The sequence below is a fragment of the Microcaecilia unicolor genome, chromosome 14, assembly GCF_901765095.1.
Source record: "Microcaecilia unicolor chromosome 14, aMicUni1.1, whole genome shotgun sequence".
Lineage (NCBI taxonomy): Eukaryota > Metazoa > Chordata > Amphibia > Gymnophiona > Siphonopidae > Microcaecilia > Microcaecilia unicolor.
In genome coordinates this window covers 47,291,702-47,313,925 of record NC_044044.1, presented here as the reverse complement: position 1 = coordinate 47,313,925, position 22,224 = coordinate 47,291,702, and the positions used below count along the sequence as shown (strand labels likewise).

The following is a 22,224-nucleotide window of genomic DNA, read 5'->3' as shown; positions in this document are numbered from 1 at the left end:
TGCAAGGAAACTGATAAGGTTCTGGGAAAGGGAAAGGGAACTTGATATACCGCCTTTGAGGTTTTTGCAAGTACATTCAAAGCGGTTTACATATATTCAGGTACTTATTAAATACAACTCTGGGACGACTATATAGTAGTATAGAGAAGTACTTTGTATTATTTGAATATTTTTACTGCTGTAATTGTCTATTGCTCATGTTTCATCTATTCTTACTGTGCACTGCCTTGAGTGAATTCCTTCAAAAAGGCAGTAAATAAATCCATATCATGTATTTTAATATGCAGTATACTGATGTAACATAGTAGATGACAGCAGAAAGAAAAGACCTGCATGGTCCATCAAGACAACTCATATGTGCTACTTTTTGTGTATACCCTACTTTGATTTGTACCTGTGCTCTTCAGGGCACAGACTGTATAAGTCTGCCCAGCACTATCCCCGCCTCCCACTACCGGCTCTGCTATCCAATCTCTGTGTACTGATGTCTACCTCAAGAGCACAGAAACCCCTTTAGCATACAGCTGTAGCCCATGGTAGCTTTTTGCATCAGCCCCTGCTCTAAAGAATGCAAAACCAGAATAAAACTAAATTAAGATCTCCCTAACTCTCTCAGGGAAATTCTCTGCCACCTGAGACACCAAGATTACTTCTCAAATGGCTCTTGCCTCAAATTTGGCCCAAACGTTTACTGTCAGAAAAATTCTTTACCAGATTCAACACTCACTCCTGTCCGTGAAGCCAAACATCACCGTGGGCTTCGTAACTTAAACTACTTCAGGCAGTCTTGAATGATAATTCAAAGGAATTTTGGTACCAATTCTCACAAACAGCACTCAGGCACACCGTACTTACAACAAAAATACCCACCCAACTGCCTTCCACAGCCGTTTAGAACCCTGCCCAGGACTCTAAGAACCCCGTAATGCAGCTCTGTCAAAGTTCCAGGCACGTGCTGCATTTTAAACCCTTTCACCATCCTAATACAACCATTTCAGAAACTTCCCAGCCAATGCACATAATGAAGCAAGAGTGGAGGAGTAGCCTAGTGGTCATGCAGGCAAGTGAAGTTTCTGCTTTAGGCAGGGAGAACAGACTACGGCCCTGCACACAACAGGCAGGATGACAGCGCTTAAAGGGAAATGGGACTTGATATACCGCCTGAGGTTTTTGCAACTACATTCAAAGCGGTTTACATATATTCAGGTACTTATTTTGTACCAGGGGCAATGGAGGGTTAAGTGACTTGCCCAGAGTCACAAGGAGCTGCAGTGGGAATTGAACTCCGTTCCCCAGGATCAAACTCCACTGCACTAACCACTAGGCTACTCCTCAACTCACTACTAAGGTCCTGCCTAATCCACAGACTTCCAGGCAACAATGGTCAGATCTTGAGAGAGTAGTTGGTCTAGCCCAGGTTATGTTTCCCCTTCTCCTCCCTCTCCCCTGGACAGGATTAAGGCATAGCCTAGGGCACATTTAGGAGGGTCCTGGTAAGTTACTATTGGCAAGGCCCAAATATTTAGGAGAGTCCTTCTTGGATATACCCTAGTTAAGTACCGGCACCCGAGTAGGTTAGGCGCCAGCGTATCACTAAGCGTCGTTCAGGGCTCCAACTGAAGTAATATTCATTGCAGATATCCTGAAAACTTGGACTGGCTGGTTGTGGCCAAAGAACTGAGTTGAGAAGCCTTGCACTACAAAAGCAGGGGTTCTCAACCCAGTCAGGTTTTCACAACATACCCACAATGATTGTGCATGAGATAAAATTTGCATGCAAATTTATGCAGTGGTTAGAGCACTGGTCTTGCAATCCAGAGGTGGCCGGTTCAAATTCTGCTGCTGCTCCTTGTGATCTTGGGCAAGTCACTTAACCCTCCATTGCCTCCAGGTACAAACAGATTGTGAGCCCTCCTGGGACAGAGAAATATCCAGTGTACCTGAATATAACTCACCTTGAGCAACTACTGAAAAAAGGTGAGAGCAAAATCTAAATTAATCATACATATACAAGGACTGTTTTCTGTAATCTGGTACAATGGTGCTCAGTCACCTAGACTACTGTAATGCGCTCTATGCCGGATGTAAAGATCAAATAATCAAGAAACTTCAAAACAGCTAGACTCGTATTTGGTAAAACAAAATATGAAAGTTAAACCTCTACAAGAAAAACTACATTGGCTCCCACTTAAAGAACGCATCACGTTCAAAATATGCTCCCTAGTCCACAAAATCATTCACGGAGACGCACCAGCCTACATGTCAGACCTGATAGACCTACCACCCAGGAATGCCAAAAGATCATCCCACACATTCCTTGATCTGCACTTTCCCTAACTGCAGAGGTCTAAAATACAAACTAATGCACGCGTCAAACTTTTTGACCACACAGTTATGGAACGCATTGCCGAACTAATGAACTTCCGCAAACTGCTGAAGACCCATCTCTTTAACAAGGCATACCACAAAGATCAACCAATGTGAACATACACAACTCCTCCACATCTATTCAGAACTGTCTTACAATATCTGCCAAGCAGCCAAGTTAATACAAAGTTACTTATATTCAGTGGAAAATAAATCTGTTGGCTCAGGCTGCCTGCTATGTGAATATTCTGTTTCATTGCTACCACTATCATGTTGCCCAAGATCCTTCTGTAATACTAAATTATTTAATGCATTTGTAGCCCACATTTTCCCACCTCCTTGCAGGCTCAATGTGGCTTACAGTACATCATGAACAGTGGAAATATATTAGAAAATAGACCTTTAGTGATAACAGAAGGATCTTGGGCAACATGATGAAACAATAGTATAACAAGCAATTTTCTATACATTTCCACCATTCATGATGTATTGTAAGCCACATTGAGCCTGCAAAGAGGTGACTGTTCTCTTGTGCTTGACTGCTTAAATATTTTAAATTTAAATGCTTTACTTTTTGTCTATTAGATTGTAAGCTCTTTGAGCAGGGACTGTCTTTCTTCTGTGTTTGTACAGCGCTGCGTACACTTTGTAGCGCTCTAGAAATGTTAAATAGTAGTAGTAGTAGTAGTCAAGATCGGGAGGCGGGGCTGGTGGTTGGGAGGCGGGGCTCGTGCTGGGCAGACATACAATCTGTGCCAGAGCCGGTGGTTGGGAGGCGGGGCTAGTGCTGGGCAGACATACAATCTGTGCCAGAGCCGGTGGTTGGGAGGCGGGGCTGGTGGTTGGAGGCGGGGCTAGTGCTGGGCAGACATACAATCTGTGCCAAAGCCGGTGGTTGGGAGGCGGGGCTGGTGGTCGGGAGGCGGGGCTAGTGCTGGGCAGATTACACGGTCTGTGCCCTGAAGGTACAAATCAAGGTAAGGTATTACACAAAAAGTAGCACTTAGTAGATGACGGCAGAAAAAGACCTGCACGGTCCATCCAGTCTGCCCAACAAGACAACTCATATGTTACTAAGTCTATCATGGTTATCCTGAAAACAAAAAGAGAATCCTTGCACTATAGGGTTAATCCTGCCCCGTGACTGTCCGCCTGGAGATTCGCCCGCTCCTGAAAACAACTGCAACCACATCTTCAGCCAGACTAAAGCCCCCCCCCCCCCCCCCCCCCCCCCATTCTACCTACCTGCTACCTCCAGACCAGCTGCGCCGCACGCCGCCACCGATCGCGTCCATCTCTATAGCAACGAACCCGGAAGCTTAACGCGGCTCTAGCCGAGGAGATAGAACCTAATGAGTTTCAACGTGTTGACGTCAGTTCGGCTCCCGTTTTTGATTCACTCTTGTTTCCCCTTGCCCCGCGAAGCCGTCATCGCCGTACACTCAAAACAAGAACATCCACACAAATGGTTGGCATTTTTATTTAACTGCTTATACTTCAAACATGCCGGTTTGTGCACAGATGGAGTAGTCATTTCTTATAAATCGAAAGCAGTGGGTCATTTGGAGGGGCTGGTGATTGGGACACCCTAGCACTATAATATTCGTGCAGCAGGGATTTAATTTCTCCTGATAAAGGGGGTCACTAAAACAGCCATCAGGAGAATCAGCTACTCAACATTAGAGTTTCTATTTACTGACATTTGTATCCCACATTAAAAATGTATCTGATATCCTGGAATGGCAATGCCATTAACAGATCTCTGTAAGCCACATTGAGCCTGCAAATAGGTGGGAAAATGTGGGATACAAATGCAATAAATAAGGTTGAAACCTGGGAGCATTTTAACACATTTTTCCCTGTGCCTTCATGAAAAGAAAAAGATGGGTTATGTGGGAATTTTCTCCTTTTGTTTTGTGGATTACAGTGGTATATTATAAAAAATGCACTTGATATTTTTAAACTACTACTATTTAGAAGACAGATATTTGAATGAGGGCAGAGCTACCTTCATGCAGAAGGCCAGAGTCAGTGCTAACATTGTCCAGGTCAAAACACTAATTTACACATTTATAATCCACATTTTCCCACTAGTTGCAGGCTCAATGTGGCTTACACAATAACATGGGTAGGCTACAGTTCAGTATAATAAACATTGTCATAGTAAAAAATTAATCGTAAAATGTATCGTCTAAAGACAAGCAGCCAAGTATTACAAAGTTACTTATATTCAGTGGAAAATAAATGTTGGCTCGGGCTGCCTATGTGAATATTCTGGTTTCATTGCTACCACATATTACAAGCATTTGATTTTTTTAAATCCAAAGGTGAATCCTAAGGGTGGTTGAACAATTAGGTATAAACCGTACTGTTTCTGACTTTACTTGCTTTGGAGTGCTTTGGGTTCTTTAGTCTGTACATCTGCTGTCTGGCATTTTGTAATATTGAAATAAAAAAGTTTTGGATATATGCTGTAAAAATTGTATACTTTTGAAATGTGATAGATGCCTGTATGTGATCATTTAATAACTTATTTCTGAACATGTGGCATCATTAAAGGACAAACTTGGATGGCTGAAACATTTAACAAAGTTGAGATTAGCATATATACCCAACTGGGCATTTATCTATTTGCACCCATGACAACTGAATTCTATTATTCTGTCTCACTGTATTTTCAAATGTAAGCCACATTGAACCCAACTTTGCTTTTGCTTGGGATAATATGCAATATAAAAATTGTTTTTAATCCTTTATCCTCTGCCTACCAGCTGGATAGGGATGGCACAAGGGTTGAGTTGGTCTTCACTGGACCAAACTTGCTATCCATTTCCTAGCTGGAAGGGGTGGAGCTGTACTATGTCTTAAAAATACGACCATAGCACGCATGCATCATTATTTGTACTCGTTTGCGCTATAAATGATACATTTACATTATTGTCTGTTTATTGCAATATACTTATTTGATGTATGTAGTATAGTTTCTACAAGGACTCAAGTTGCATGCTCAAAAATTAAATCCTGATGGATCTTGCTAACCACGTATACCTGCAGCTCCCATGTTATGGGCTTTACAATAAACAAAGTAGTGTGTTGGATGCCACATCCAACCTTGTTTTGCTGCAGTTTTATTTAATCACTTCATCATTTATTGCAAGTCGCCACAAATCATGCTACAAAGACTTTTCTTCCATGAACTTTTAAGTCATTGATACTGCAAGTCTGACTTGCAGACACAATGACCTTTGGCTTCCATGGACATTCACGTCACCTAACAGTTTGATTTGCAATATTATACCATCATATACTCATATGGACTGTTATATGTTGTATTAGTGAGAATGTTCATGTTATGTACATTTTATTGCTAGATTGGCTATCATTTTACTTTGAGTAAACACCCCCTCAACTTGTTTATTTTTTTTTAGCTAATATTTCAAATTGTCCATCCCATTGAGAGCTGCCCCCCTTGAATAAAGGGGGAGGGGGAATGTGGGGATGAAACCCATACATAGCACTACTATAGTACAGAGCCTGGCTAGTTAAAACTCTTGCAAGAGCCTATGATAGACAACAACATTCAGAATAACCTGTCAGAATTTGCCAAAGTCTGCAAAGTCCCATGCCTACTTCGCTGATGGAAGAAGTGGACAATCATGGCAACACATGCTTATTGTCTGTTACAATGACTCCTAGTTCAGCTGACCCAGAGAAAACCCTCCACAATGACATGACAAGATACAGTCTTGTGTTCAAGTCATAACATCTAGAACAGACAGGAATGTTGTGATAAACTGTGTTCAGTTTTTGCATGAGAAAGTGACCCCAAAAAGAAGCTTGTTAGAAAGCAAGAAGTTATCTTGTGATCAGGTGACAGCTGACCTCTCAGATCCAAGCTGCCCCATGCCTCAGAGATCTACACAGCTCATAAAACCATAACACCAGCTCACCCAGGAATGGCTCTGCTGCCTCTGCTCCCCTCTGGCACTGATGTTCAGACAGGCAGCACCAGCCTCACCTCCTGTTACCATCTTATCCCATGCTGGAGATTACTAAGCAGGCATATGCTCCATCCCCAACAGTATGCTTCACCTTCAGTGCCACCCACCATACTGACACAGAAGCAACACAGGTCCACATTCTCCTTTAAAAGCAGAACAAATCAGCCATGTGCAAATAAGAGAGCCTGGTGCAAACATTGTGCAAATGCTGATTAATGGGGAGGAGGGTAAGAGCTATGACACCAGAACCCTTGCCTTCTAGCTCAAGGGCTACACTGGTCCTCATTCTTTTCAGGCATTTTTTTTTTAGAATTCTACAGGCACACCCCTTGGTCTTCCTAATCTGAGGACTGATGTTATCTACAATGCCTACGCTCTGTTCTGTCCATATGTGCTATATGGCTACAACTTCCCAAAGAAATACTGGAAACCCCTTATGTCCAGTGAGAACATCTACATTCTATTTCTTAAAAGCTCTCTCAGAATGACACAAAACCTTTTCAGTCTGCTACAGCAATGACCTATAAGATAGAGTCCATAATAGCTGCCACAGTACATATGAAAATGCAGACAACTCTTGGAAATGAGGCCTCCACTGAGATGCCTGGTGGAAGATATCCCTATAATCAAGATACAGAAAATAGCTGCCTTGTACAGCAGTGCCATAGAGAAGACTTCTGAGCAGTGAGAGATATAGGAAACAATGTGAGTGGAAGCTGGAAGACAAACTTGCTTAGCAGAAAACCAAGATGTATATCTTTGATCAGAGTTTAATGAGCTGAAGATTCATGCATGTGAAAGTAGAATGGAATTGTTCAGCTTGAAGAATCTCTAGGAAACCAATAAAAATATAGATAGACCTAAACAGAGCTGAAATATACATGAGCTTACAACCTTGAGCATAGGAGACAGTCCAGCCAAGAAGCATAACTATGCTTGCCAGGTCTTAAAGGGCCAATTCATTTGGAACTTTTGTTCGCTGTCTCCTTCCGGACAACCTGCTTGTCTGGACTGGTCTGGATGACAAGGAATATATTTTATACATATTGTCACCAGGGACAACGCTCCTGGTACAATCAAGAAACAAATGTCCACCAGCAACTTCAATCTTAAGGCTTTTATTTCATGCAGGTTTCTAGTAGACCTGATACACGGTTCCAACAGCAGCATTCACCTTCAATCTTAAACACATGTAAGCCACCTGAAAGTGTGTGGCAAATTGTCCCCTTTAACCAGTGCACAGTAAACAGTACAATTCCCAAGACAAACAGTTCATCATCCCAGTTAAATCACCAAGCAGCCTTTACCTTCAGGAGGTTTCAATACTTTAGGGACTTCACACCCAAGGGATTTTCCCCTACAACTGCTTCTCTCCTCCCCACCTGACTAATCAATCCCTGGCTTCTGCTCTCACAACCAAATTCTCCTTCCACTAGCTTCCCCCACACCAGCTGAGTTAAGCATTAGACTAATGAGGAGCTCCTGCACACTGGGTTTCCTATCTCTTTCCCCCTAGTGGCAGCCACTCTACACATCCTGCCAGCTTACACCCATGCCTTCCCCGATTGCAGCTAGGAGTCCAGTCCGGGTTCTTCATCTCACCCCCTGGCTCCTTGCCTGCAATGCCTTCTGGGACTTGTATTTCAAACTGAAACTGCCTTAACCCAACTATCCTGGATGTGAATATCACAATATTCAACATGGATACATTATTATTAATTGCATTTGTACCCCACATTGTGCCTGCAAATAGGTGGGATAGAGTTATGAATGGTTTCGAGGAGTAGCCTAGTGGTTAGTGCAGCAGACAGCCTGGGGAACTGGGTTTGATTCTAATTGCAGCTCCTTGTAACTCTGGGCAAGTCACTTAACCCTCCATTGCCCCAGATTCAAATAAGTACCTGTATATACTATGTAAACCACTTTGAATGTAGTTGCAAAAAAACACAGAAAGGCGGTACATCAAGTCACATTCCTTTTCCCTGAGGACTGGGTTGAAAACCCCTGCCTTGGAGGCTTTGAGTCATTTCTACTTTATGAATCTTCAATAACCGCTGAATACCACCAAACTGCTCTTTCATCAAACACATCATCTGCTCTACCTTGAATGGCATCCAGAGACCCTAACTGATCTTCAGACCCAGAGTGTCTGATTTATCACTAAATCAAAGAGTTAACCAGATCACTAGTATTACCACATTACTGACACCAAAATGACAAGTCTTTGTGAGACAAAATCCTCTCACTAATGCTGAGATTTCTTCTCTAGTGTACTAATAACCTGGCAAACAGAATCGATACCTCAAGTGGCCCAACCCATACTCCCTTTCCTAGGTTCCATCCCCAAACCACAGAATGCCTTGATTTCTTTCAGGTGGCCACAGAAAGAGGTGGAACGTCAAGCTTACTCTACCCATTCATTACAATGGTTGAAGTGAACAGTTCAACCTGTCTTCTCCCTACCCCATTTGTCTAAAATACGGAGACACAGGGGTAGGACCGGAACATTTATACAATACAAAGCGGTATGCAATGAAGGAGCAGAATAAAAAAAAGTCTTTAATCATTTCACATAACTTTTCTAGTATGCTTCCAGTCTCTTGAAACAACCAACACTGGTGGCGCTTACCCTTCCCCATTTCATAAAGCAAGTTACGCGTGGATTTCAATCAAAAGAAACTACAACAGTCATCTAGACGCTACAATCCAACGTTATGAGCAAACACCTTCTCCTTCAATACCCATTAGAAAGTCCATATTTTTTGAAATAAAAAAAACTGATGTTCTAAAACTAACCGGCACGACTTCAATCGATTGCCGAGTTTAACTTTCCATACTTTTCCGACCTGGGGGGTCGCCGCTTCACCCTTAGCTTAAAAAAAATCAGTGTTTGGGATGCCCATTCCTCTTTCTTCCCTACAGTTAAGCCCACCTTTACCATTGTTATCACTGCATTGTGAACGTTAGCTGTACAACGGGTATTGCTAGAGCCAAGTCTAGACCCTTGAAGGGTTATCTTTAAGCCTGTCCCGCTTGGCGTCCTTCCTTTACCCAGACAATCCCTCTAGTCTAAGTGTGGACCGCGTCTCTCTTTCTGTGTCAAACCCAACACCCGCCAGTCTCCAGACCTACTTACTTGACTCCGTAGGGTCTTCGGCTCCTTACCTGTCGCTTTCCTCCCGTGAAGCCATTGCACGAAGGCGCTCAGGATCTCCTAAAACATTGAGTTTTCCTCTTGCCTTCCTACTAATTCCGAATCAGCAAAAGCTGAAAACAGAACTATTGAGGAAGAAAACTCAAAAGGTTCTTTAAAGGAAAAAAAAAAAAACCCATCAAACTTACAGCAGACTGGGTAGAACACCCCTACTTCTCAACACAACGGAAACAAGAAAGAACCATATCCGGGGAAGCAACTGGTGAAAGAACTAGCCCAAGACTATTTGTTGAGTAGCTCAATGAGCAATTTGGTCTTTATCTGAGTCATTTGCTAGGTTGCTAATTGATTATAATCCGTATTGAGGGTTCGCCCCTCAAGCGTGCAATCAAAACGGAAATAAGTAATTATGCGCATCGACTGGATTGCTTTCAGCTGACGGGGACAGCGGGGTAGGAAGGCGTGAGCTCCAGCCATGGTCCTCTTACACCAGGACTGGGAGAAACGATATCTACCGAATCCCCAAAAAATAAATACATAAAGAAAACGACCTCCCACTGCAAGTTAAATAAAAGCTTCAATCCCATTGCTGCTAAGATCTGCTCTGCCATTCCTGTTCAAATCCAGCCCTTCTCTTGCGGTTAAAGCTCTGGCCCTCTGCTGCGCGGTTTAAACAATCAGCTCTTTGGGATCCGGAGGACGCGCAGCTTCTACTGCGCGCGCGCTCGGAACATCTTCCAGTGCCAGGCAAGGGGCAGGCGCCCAGTCAGGACATCTAAGGCGCTCCCAGCGCTGCCCAGTTACCCATTCCAGAAGGGAGACTGTTTGGCCGGTCCTGGATTTCTGCCAACCTCATCCAGGTGCATTATGGGACCTGCAGCACCGATTTCAATGGATAGAAGCATGGACTACAAGTCCCACGCTGCTTTGGGATGTAAGTTTAAAAGCTGGACTGGGTAACTTGGCAGCTCTGCGCTCCGCTGTGGGCGGAAGATACCGTGTTGCTAGAGGCTGAAGGAGGTGCCACTTCCCCTTCTCCGTGGACAGAGCTGCCAATTTACCCATTCCAGGAGGGAGACTTTTTGCCCGGTCCTGGATTTCTGCCAACCTCATCCTGGTGCATTATGGGACCTGCAGCACCGATTTCAATGGATAGAAGCATGGACTACAAGTCCCACGCTGCTTTGGGATGTAAGTTTAAAAGCAGGACCGGCCAAAGAGTCTCCCTCCTGGAAAGGGTAACTTGGCAGCTCTGCGCTCCGCTATGGGCGGAAGATACCGTGTGGCTAGAGGCTGAAGGAGGTGCCACTTTCCCTTCTCCGTGGACAGAGCTGCCAAGTTACCCATTCCAGGACGGAGACTTTTTGGCCGGTCCTGGATTTCTGCCAACCTCATCCTGGTGCATTATGGGACCTGCAGCACTGATTTCAATGGATAGAATCATGGACTACAAATGCTAGACTGCTTTGGGGTGCAACTTTAAAACCAGGGTGTTATACAGAGATGCCAAGTTACCCAGTTCCAGGCTAGAGATTTTGGCCCACTCCTGGTTTTTAACTTCCATTCCAAAGCATTGTGGGATTTGCAGTGCCTAATCCTACCCATTGAAACCAGTGCTGCAGGTTTCATAATGCACCAGGATGGGGTGGTTAGAAATACAGGACTGGCTCGAAATCTCCAGCCTGGAACTGGGCAACTTGGCATCTCTGGTTATGAATCTTTTGCAAATGGATGTAACTGATCATCCATGTGAATATTAAAATCCCTAAGAATTGTTAGATATGGAGATACCAGAATATGTTGAAGCTCTGTGAATGAAATGGTGGAGGTTGATTTAACATAAGAATATTCACACACTGGGGGGGGAGGGGGGGGATTCTATAAATGTCGATCAAAAAAGCGGCGACAGAAAAAAATTCTATAAAGAGTGCTCTGGGACTAATGCCCGTTACAGAATAACACTTAGAGCTGATTTCCATGCCCAAAGCTAAGCGCTGATAGTTATGCCAGTTGAAACCTGGTGCAAATGCTGGCACTCAAGTCATGACATTTGGGCACGTAGCTGGCACCATTCTATAACACTGTGTGAAACCTTTCTGCACACCCTAACCCACCTATGCCCCTACCTGGCCAGTAATTGATTACGGTCAAATCATTGATAATTAATGACTCATTAACCAACCTGTGTGCATTGTGGTTCCATGCTGAAATTTTGTGTACAAATGTGGATGCCATACAGAGAATCCAGGGGACTATGAGTTTCCCAGACTAACTGTAATGGTTTCTATATACTGATGATTGAAATTGACTAAAAGGATTAGAGCTACTGCTAGAAAATATTATTGCAAGGCCATCGATGCCCTTTCCTTTCATTGCTGTGAGAAGAAATGTATCAAAATCCCGATGGGAAAGCTTGGGATACATAGGAGCCATGTTTCCATAAGAACAAGAATATTAAAATTATAGTCTGCTATGTCTTGCACCTGTTTCTCCCTCTCTTTGGAGTAAATGTATACTTGTTAAGGATGTAATTACAAAGTATGCACAGAGAATCCCCCATTTATTAATAATTACATAAAAATAGCCATACTGGTGGCAGACCAATGGTCCATCTAGCCCACTATCCTGTTTCCAACAGTGGCCAATCCAGGTCACAATTACCTGGTCGTAACCTAAATAGCAGCAACATTCCATGCTACCAATTCCAGGGCAAGCAGTGGTCTCCCCGTGTCTGTCTCAATAGCAGACTATGGACTTTTCCTCCAGGAACTCATCCAAACCCCTCTAATCGCTGTTACCATATCCTCTGGCAATGAGTTCCAGAGCATGGACAGGTGCTTGGATCAGTGCCACAACAGAAGAGGAATAAGTGTACGGATCAGAGTCACAAAAGAGGAGGGAATCGGTAATGAGGTGCATTTGATGGCTTTTCAAAATGTATTTAGGCAGGTGCAATGTCTGGGAATCCCTTTTTAGCACAGAGAGATTTCAGCACCGTGGCCAGTTCCCAGGGTGCCAGTTTCACTATCTGTGGACTGAGTTTTCTGAATGAACTGCCCTCGTCCTTGCCCTTTCTCTCATCCAAACCTGGCTAGGGATGAAGGGGGGTCATTCACAAAAGGTCACCTAAAGCTAGGTAGCAGGATGTTGTATGCTAAGCACAGATTCTAGATCAGCAATTACTCGTGTATTTGCTGATATAGAATGCTAATGTAGGGCTGCAATTATGTGCCTAACTTAAATCTGGTGTAAATATAAGAACGTAAGTGTTACCATACTGAAACAGACCAAAGGTTCATCAAGCCCAGTATCATGTTTCCAGCAGTGGCCAATCCAGGTCACAAGGACCTGGCAAGATCCCAAATCAATAAAACAGATTATATGCTGCTTATTCTAGAAATACTCATGCCTAACTGTTGTGAGTTGGACGTGTAACTGCTAGTATTTTATAACCCATGTGCATTAGTGCTAGGCATGCCCCAACCCACTCATGCTCCCTTGCAGTTGTGCACTTTAGGGGCAGATGCTCAAAACTTGTCTCCAGCACTGTACTGATACTGCTGGGGGAATTACCGCTGGGCTGCTGTGGTAGACCTGGCTGCAGTTCTGGATTGGCTTGTGCCAACCAGGGGCGTAGCTGCATGGGCCCCCGTAGATTTGGGCCTGCCCCCCCTGCTACCAACCCCTTTGACCCCCCCTCCCCACTGCCAACCCTCCCCTGCCGCCATTGGGTACCTTTGCCGTCGGGGGTCCCCAAACCCCGCCAGCCGAAGTCCTCTTCTCCGGCGCGGCTGCATTGCTGATCTGCAAGGGCAGGCTTCTGTTTCTGTAAGTCTGACATCCAAGGGCAGGCTTCTGTTTTTGTGAAACAGAAGCCTGCCCTTGTAGATCAGCAACGTGGCCGCACAGGCTTCTGTTTCTGTGAATCTGAAGGCCTGCATGTACATGCAGGTCGTCAGACTCACAGAAACAGAAGCCTGTGTGGCCACGTTGCTGATCTACAAAGGCAGGCTTCTGTTTCTGTGAGTCTGACATCCGAGGGCAGGCTTCTGTTTCTGTGAGTCTGACGTCCAAGGGCAGGCTTCTGTTTTTGTGAGTCTAATGTCCTGTATGTACGTGCAGGACATCAGACTCACAGAAACAGAAGCCTGCCCTTGCAGATCAGCAACGCGGCCGTGCCGGAGAAGAGGACTTTGGCTGGCGGGGGTTGGGGACCCCCTGCCAGCAAATCTACCCGACGGCGGTGGTGGGGGAGGGTTGGTGGTGGGAAGAAGGGGGTCGAAAGGGTTGGCACCGGGGGGGGGGGGGGGGTCAAAAATGCTGACGGAGGTTAAAAATGGTGGGGGGGGGGGGGGGGGGGGGGTCGGCGGCACCAGAGGGGGCTAAAATGTGCCCCTCACCTCGAGCTCTGGCCCCCCACCCTGCTGAAGTCTGGCTACGCCCCTGGTGCCACCCCTTTAGTAAAAGGGCCCCTAAGAATGTTTTAGATTTCTTTTCAGGATGTGGAATATTTAGTCACCATCTCTCCTTGGTAATCTTCATGTCGCATTTTAAACTATCTTTTTTGTTGTTGTTGATGTTGCTTTTAGCCACACCAGCAGCATTCATGAGATGTTTGCAAAAGCTCTATTAGTTCATTTCAAGTGCAAGTTTATTGTTGTACACAGGATAATTACTATGTGAAGTCTGCACCAAGAATGTATTTTTCTTGCTAGCATGAGTTTTGATTATTTACACCATAGCTTCTGCATTCAACAAGTGGGTATGTTCCCTTTTCTGTCTATGCATTCCCCTATGGGGTAATATTTATGTATAGTTTTAGAATTTAATTCTTCCAGGAGTGCTTTGTGCTGCTATTTATTTTTAGAATCATGACTTTTTACTATACTACGGTTTGCCCTGTGAGATGTACACATATTGTAGTTATGTCTGGTCATATTATTTTTTATTTTTGTTACATTTGTACCCTGCGCTTTCCCACTCATGGCAGGCTCAATGCGGCTTACATGGGGCAATGGAGGGTTAAGTGACTTGCCCAGAGTCACAAGGAGCTGCCTGTGCCTGAAGTGGGAATCGAACTCAGTAGCAACAGTGGAGGGGTGGCCTAGTGGTTAGGGTGGTGGACTTTGGTCCTGGGGAACTATTTGAGATTCTACATGGAATGTTGCTATTCCACTAGTGAAGTCGGCCCTTGGAGATCACCAATGTGGCCGTGCAGGCTTTTGCTTCTGTGAGTCTTGCAGAACATCAGACTCACAGAAACAGAAGCCTGCGCAGCCTTCTACATGGAATGTTGCTAGTGGAATAGCAACATTCCATGTAGAATCTCTGATAGTAGCAACATTCCATGTAGAATCTCCAATAGTATCTATTTTATTTTTGTTACATTTGTACCCTGCGCTTTCCCACTCATGGCAGGCTCAATGCAGCTTACATGAGGCAATGGAGGGTTAAGTGACTTGCCCAGAGTCACAAGGAGCTGCCCGTGCTTGAAGTGGGAATCAAACTCAGTTCCTCAGTTCCCCAGGACCAGAGTCCACCACCCTAACTACTAGGCCACTTCTCCACTGTTGCTACTATTTGAGATTCTACATGTAGAAGTCTGCCCATGCAGATCAGCAATGTGGCCGCGCAGGCTTCTGCTTCTGTGAGTCTGACGTCCTGCACGTACGTGCAGGACGTCAGACTCACAGAAACAGAAGCCTGCGCAGCCTTCTACATGGAATGTTGCTAGTGGAATAGCAACATTCCATGTAGAATCTCCAATAGTATCTATTTTATTTTTGTTACATTTGTACCCTGCGCTTTCCCACTCATGGCAGGCTCAATGCGGCTTACATGGGGCAATGGAGGGTTAAGTGACTTGCCCAGAGTCCCACTAGCAACATTCCATGTAGAAGTCGGCCCTTGCAGATCACCAATGTGGCCGCACAGGCTTCTGCTTCTGTGAGTCTGTGAGTCTGTACGTGCAGGACGTCAGACTCACAGAAACAGAAGCCTGCGCAGCCTTCTACATGGAATGTTGTTAGTGGAATAGCAACATTCCATGTAGAATCTCCAATAGTAGCAACATTCCATGTAGAGTCTCCAATAGTAGCAACATTCCATGTACAATCTCCAATAGTATCTATTTTATTTTTGTTACATTTGTACCCTGCGCTTTCCCACTCATGGCAGGCTCAATGCGGCTTACATGGGGCAATGGAGGGTTAAGTGACTTGCCCAGAGTCACAAGGAGCTGCCTGTGCCTGAAGTGGGAATCGAACTCAGTAGCAACAGTGGAGGGGTGGCCTAGTGGTTAGGGTGGTGGACTTTGGTCCTGGGGAACTATTTGAGATTCTACATGGAATGTTGCTATTCCACTAGTGAAGTCGGCCCTTGGAGATCACCAATGTGGCCGTGCAGGCTTTTGCTTCTGTGAGTCTTGCAGAACATCAGACTCACAGAAACAGAAGCCTGCGCAGCCTTCTACATGGAATGTTGCTAGTGGAATAGCAACATTCCATGTAGAATCTCTGATAGTAGCAACATTCCATGTAGAATCTCCAATAGTATCTATTTTATTTTTGTTACATTTGTACCCTGCGCTTTCCCACTCATGGCAGGCTCAATGCAGCTTACATGAGGCAATGGAGGGTTAAGTGACTTGCCCAGAGTCACAAGGAGCTGCCCGTGCTTGAAGTGGGAATCAAACTCAGTTCCTCAGTTCCCCAGGACCAGAGTCCACCACCCTAACTACTAGGCCACTTCTCCACTGTTGCTACTATTTGAGATTCTACATGTAGAAGTCTGCCCATGCAGATCAGCAATGTGGCCGCGCAGGCTTCTGCTTCTGTGAGTCTGACGTCCTGCACGTACGTGCAGGACGTCAGACTCACAGAAACAGAAGCCTGCGCAGCCTTCTACATGGAATGTTGCTAGTGGAATAGCAACATTCCATGTAGAATCTCCAATAGTATCTATTTTATTTTTGTTACATTTGTACCCTGCGCTTTCCCACTCATGGCAGGCTCAATGCGGCTTACATGGGGCAATGGAGGGTTAAGTGACTTGCCCAGAGTCCCACTAGCAACATTCCATGTAGAAGTCGGCCCTTGCAGATCACCAATGTGGCCGCACAGGCTTCTGCTTCTGTGAGTCTGTGAGTCTGTACGTGCAGGACGTCAGACTCACAGAAACAGAAGCCTGCGCAGCCTTCTACATGGAATGTTGTTAGTGGAATAGCAACATTCCATGTAGAATCTCCAATAGTAGCAACATTCCATGTAGAGTCTCCAATAGTAGCAACATTCCATGTACAATCTCCAATAGTATCTATTTTATTTTTGTTACATTTGTACCCTGCGCTTTCCCACTCATGGCAGGCTCAATGCGGCTTACATGGGGCAATGGAGGGTTAAGTGACTTGCCCAGAGTCACAAGGAGCTGCCTGTGCCTGAAGTGGGAATCGAACTCAGTAGCAACAGTGGAGGGGTGGCCTAGTGGTTAGGGTGGTGGACTTTGGTCCTGGGGAACTATTTGAGATTCTACATGGAATGTTGCTATTCCACTAGTGAAGTCGGCCCTTGGAGATCACCAATGTGGCCGTGCAGGCTTTTGCTTCTGTGAGTCTTGCAGAACATCAGACTCACAGAAACAGAAGCCTGCGCAGCCTTCTACATGGAATGTTGCTAGTGGAATAGCAACATTCCATGTAGAATCTCTGATAGTAGCAACATTCCATGTAGAATCTCCAATAGTATCTATTTTATTTTTGTTACATTTGTACCCTGCGCTTTCCCACTCATGGCAGGCTCAATGCAGCTTACATGAGGCAATGGAGGGTTAAGTGACTTGCCCAGAGTCACAAGGAGCTGCCCGTGCTTGAAGTGGGAATCAAACTCAGTTCCTCAGTTCCCCAGGACCAGAGTCCACCACCCTAACTACTAGGCCACTTCTCCACTGTTGCTACTATTTGAGATTCTACATGTAGAAGTCTGCCCATGCAGATCAGCAATGTGGCCGCGCAGGCTTCTGCTTCTGTGAGTCTGACGTCCTGCACGTACGTGCAGGACGTCAGACTCACAGAAACAGAAGCCTGCGCAGCCTTCTACATGGAATGTTGCTAGTGGAATAGCAACATTCCATGTAGAATCTCCAATAGTATCTATTTTATTTTTGTTACATTTGTACCCTGCGCTTTCCCACTCATGGCAGGCTCAATGCGGCTTACATGGGGCAATGGAGGGTTAAGTGACTTGCCCAGAGTCACAAGGAGCTGCCTGTGCCTGAAGTGGGAATCGAACTCAGTTCCCTCATGGCAGGCTCAATGCGGCTTACATGGGGCAATGGAGGGTTAAGTGACTTGCCCAGAGTCCCACTAGCAACATTCCATGTAGAAGTCGGCCCTTGCAGATCACCAATGTGGCCGCACAGGCTTCTGCTTCTGTGAGTCTGTACGTGCAGGACGTCAGACTCACAGAAACAGAAGCCTGCGCAGCCTTCTACATGGAATGTTGTTAGTGGAATAGCAACATTCCATGTAGAGTCTCCAATAGTAGCAACATTCCATGTACAATCTCCAATCGTATCTATTTTATTTTTGTTACATTTGTACCCCGCGCTTTCCCACTCATGGCAGGCTCAATGCGGCTTACATGGGGCAATGGAGGGTTAAGTGACTTGCCCAGAGTCACAAGGAGCTGCCTTTGCCTGAAGTGGGAATCGAACTCAGTAGCAACAGTGGAGGGGTGGCCTAGTGGTTAGGGTGGTGGACTTTGGTCCTGGGGAACTATTTGAGATTCTACATGGAATGTTGCTATTCCACTAGTGAAGTCGGCCCTTGCAGATCACCAATGTGGCCGTGCAGGCTTCTGCTTCTGTGAGTCTGTGAGTCTGTACGTGCAGGACGTCAGACTCACAGAAACAGAAGCCTGCGCAGCCTTCTACATGGAATGTTGTTAGTGGAATAGCAACATTCCATGTAGAATCTCCAATAGTAGCAACATTCCATGTACAATCTCCAATCGTATCTATTTTATTTTTGTTACATTTGTACCCCGCGCTTTCCCACTCATGGCAGGCTCAATGCGGCTTACATGGGGCAATGGAGGGTTAAGTGACTTGCCCAGAGTCACAAGGAGCTGCCTGTGCCTGCAGTGGGAATCGAACTCAGTTCCCCAGGACCAAAGTCCACCACCCTAACCACTAGGCCACTCCTCCACTCTTTGTATTTACTGGTTTTTATTCTACATTAGGATGACATTCACAGCAGATTTATGTTTGCACACACATCTTATTCTTATCATACAGACACATTTTTTACGGTTATTTGCTCATATTTTGCATAATTTCAGATTTCATCTTGAGCCTTACTTGTAATGTGAATGTGTTTTGAGTTTAGTTTCACATCAGTTTGTTTTATGCATCCTTTTATATTGCTATATGTTTTGATGGTACCATTGTTCTATTTGATTTTAGATGTTTTTTAGAATGTTTTGTTGCATGTATGTATTTATTTATTGCTTCATTTTGTCACTTTTTTGTGTACAGTGCTTGTGATCTCTGAGGTAGGCAGTTCTGTCCGCCGAAACACGGTCCCGTGTCAGGACCTCTGTTGGTGTTTGTTGAATAAAAGTCTGTGTTTTCATCTACTTGCCTGCTGGAGTCATTGTGTCATCCCCTACTTTTTCTTGCATATCATGGACGTTTCGTAGGGCCTGGCTTCCTGTTTTTGGTGATTGTGGTTTGCAGTCCTGGAGACCCAAAAAGAGGTGTTTTATTCACAGTTCAATCCCTGACACTGATCCAGTCCGGAATTTTCTTCCTTCCAGATACGAATTCTCCAAGTTAATTATAAGTTCATATAAAACTCTTCTAATTCAGGACATGAAATTCAAAAGTTATAAACATTTAATACAATGTCACACAAGGAACAAATTGACCCATTAAGCAAACATTTATTCACCTTCCCCCTCTTTGAAGCAGGTGTATAATGCAGGCAAGGACTGAGGCTTTTGTCTGGCTCAGTTCACAGTCTCCCAAGGCTTTTACAAAGGCGCGCTAGCGTTTTTAGCATGCACTAAAACTAAGCATGCGCTAAACATTGGAGATGCCCATATATTTCTATGTACTTAAAGAGACCTTGCAGTTCTACTGTGGGGACTGTCTATATAAACCAATTTATTATGTCCCAAACACTTCCAAATCTTTTTACCATATCTAACAGTACATTTTATGACGGGGATCATCAGAGTATTTAACAGCATACACCGTCCGGGAACGGCGCACCAATGCAGTCGTGGCGCTGCACGCATCGTCATAGATCCACCCGTAATTCATCAATTTTTTTGTGACTTTTTTTTTTTACTTAGTGCGGAGGTTTGACTCGGGTGAAAAAATCGCCGCCAAGTTAAGTGTTATTTAATATGCATCTCTAAGGTTAAAGCCTGAAAGCTGTTTGAAAAATGTCTATTGAAGATTGCACTAAGTAAAAAAAAGTCACAAAAAATTGATGAATTACGGGTGGATCTATGACGATGCGTGCAGCGCCACGACTGCATTGGTGCACCGTTCCCGGATGGTGTATGCTGTTAAATACTCTGATGATCCCCGTCATAAAATGTACTGTTAGATATGGTAAAAAGATTTGGAAGTGCTTGGGACATAATAAATTGGTTCATAAATTTCTATGGGCACCTCTAGCATTTAGCATGCGCTAATCATTACTATGCACTAAAAACACCAAGGTGCCTTTGTAAACGACCCCCTAAAAGCCTAAGACACTCATCTCAGTATAACTGTTCTTGAAAGGTACTGCTTCATTGGGTTCTCTCAAAAGTGACAGGAAAAGGATCTGGAAAGCACCCTTTCTCTTCTCTCTGTTTTCCTGACAAGATCAGAATAGAACTGTGTAACAAATTTGCTTCTCAATAAAATAAATCCACTTCTCAATAAAGTCCAAGCCCTGACTCTTTTCTGCCGTGCCTACAACCCTCCACCTACATGCCAGGAGTTTAAACATTTCTCACCTGGCAGTCACCCATTCTTCCACAACTTCCATACTTTCCTCTGGCTGCTCAGGGGAAGTGCTTCCAGGCCGCTCCTCTGCTACCTATCTGAAGGCTTTTTCCCAATGTGCATTTAGGTTCCCCTCCCTCTTTCATTCTCTTTGGTTCTAGCATATACTGCTTAGTTCAAGGAGGTCTGATAACAGGAGACGGCATGAGCCTATCTGGCCCATTATGTGGCTGAAGCCATTAGGCGGAGCATGTCACCCTATCAATGTCATTGTTTTGAGTGTACCAAGATGGAGGCCTGTGGCGTAGCCACGGGTGGGCCTGAGTGGGCCAGGCCCCACTCATTTAAGGCTCAGGCCCACCCAACAGTAGCACATGTTTAGTGGTAGGTGGTAGGGATCTCAAGCTACGCCAGCTGAAGACTTCCCCCTGATGGTAACGAAAACGCTACTCTCCATGATACTGGCACCTGAGCATGCTCATTTTTCAGCGCATACCTGCTGCAGACTGTCAAGGTGCAAAGAAGCGTTTTCCCACCAGATGAGCTATTTTTTGGTGGTGGTTGGGGGGGGGGGGGGGGGGGGGGAGAACCCTTGGTGCCCACCCACTTCTTGCCTAGGCCCACCCAAAATCTGTTATCTGGCTACGCCCCTGATGGAGGCAACTGCATCGGAGAGAATTAAAACCTCCTTTGGTGGAGTGGGTGAAGACCAGCTTCAGCCTTGTGACAGCATGCCCTCTCCTGTTATCCAACCTACTTGGCTTAGTCACCCAGGGAAACTGAGCCTGATCTGAACTCCTCCCCCTCCCAGAAGACTGATGGCCATGTTTCTGGGAAGTCCTGGAATGCTGTACCTGAATCATTTTCCTGGGATAGGCTGGATATTCCAATCTACCTTGGGTACTTGCTTGTGTTTCAGGCAAACTAGTGCTCTCTCTGCTGGGAATAGGTACTTCCATGTAATTACATAGAAATTACATGGAAATTATTTTAAAACAAATAAGAGGAAATATTTTTCACTCAAAGAATAGTTAAGCTCTGGAACTCATTGCTGGAGGACGTGGTAACAGCGGCTAGCATATCTAGGTTTAAAAAAAGTTTGGACAAGTTCCTGGAGGAAAGGTCTATAGTTTGTTATTGATACAGACGTGGGGGAACCCACTGCTTGCCCTGGGATTGGTAGCATGGAATCTTGCTACTATTGGGGGTTTCTTCCAGGTACAATGTTGCTACCCTTTGAGATTCTGTCAGGTATTTGTGACCTGGATTGGCAACTGCTGGAAACAGAACAGGATACTGGGCTTAATGGACCATTGGTCTGACCTAGTATGGCTATTCTTATGTTCGTATACTCTGAAAGCTACCCTCCTGTTATTACACCTAAATTTCACAGTGCACAACTCCAAAGGGGGCATGGTCACAGGAGGTGCAATGCCAGCAAATACACCAGTCTTTGGCAGGAGGAAATGGTCACACCCAAAGTTAGGTGTGAAAGGCACGCTAAGCTAATATTCTATAAAGAATGCTCTGCTCAAAGTGCCCTTTATTAACTTAGATTGGATCATCCCAAAGTCTAACTTTGTGAATCTAACCCTAAGCTTTTAGAATACTGTCATAAGTACATAAGTATTGCCATACTGGGACAGACCGAATATCCATCAAGCTCAGCATCCTGTTTCCAACAGTGGCCAAGCCAGGTCACAA

General features: G+C 44.9%; 1 protein-coding gene across 3 annotated transcripts in view; it reads right to left on the bottom strand.

Annotated features, from left to right (window-relative positions):
- The window catches only part of LRRC71 (leucine rich repeat containing 71), a 42,684-nt gene extending 32,926 nt beyond the window's left edge, over nucleotides 1–9,758 (bottom strand). For 2 of the 3 annotated variants that reach the window (XM_030187515.1, XM_030187518.1), the window contains exon 1: nucleotides 3,613–3,698. In XM_030187515.1, the coding sequence (XP_030043375.1) occupies nucleotides 3,613–3,662 (50 nt within the window). In that variant the 5' untranslated portion in view covers nucleotides 3,663–3,698. Of the gene's footprint in view, nucleotides 1–3,612; nucleotides 3,699–9,533 lie in introns of those variants that run through there. The other variant, XM_030187516.1, reaches the window with a different exon arrangement.
- Between the last annotated feature and the right edge of the window lie 12,466 nt (nucleotides 9,759–22,224).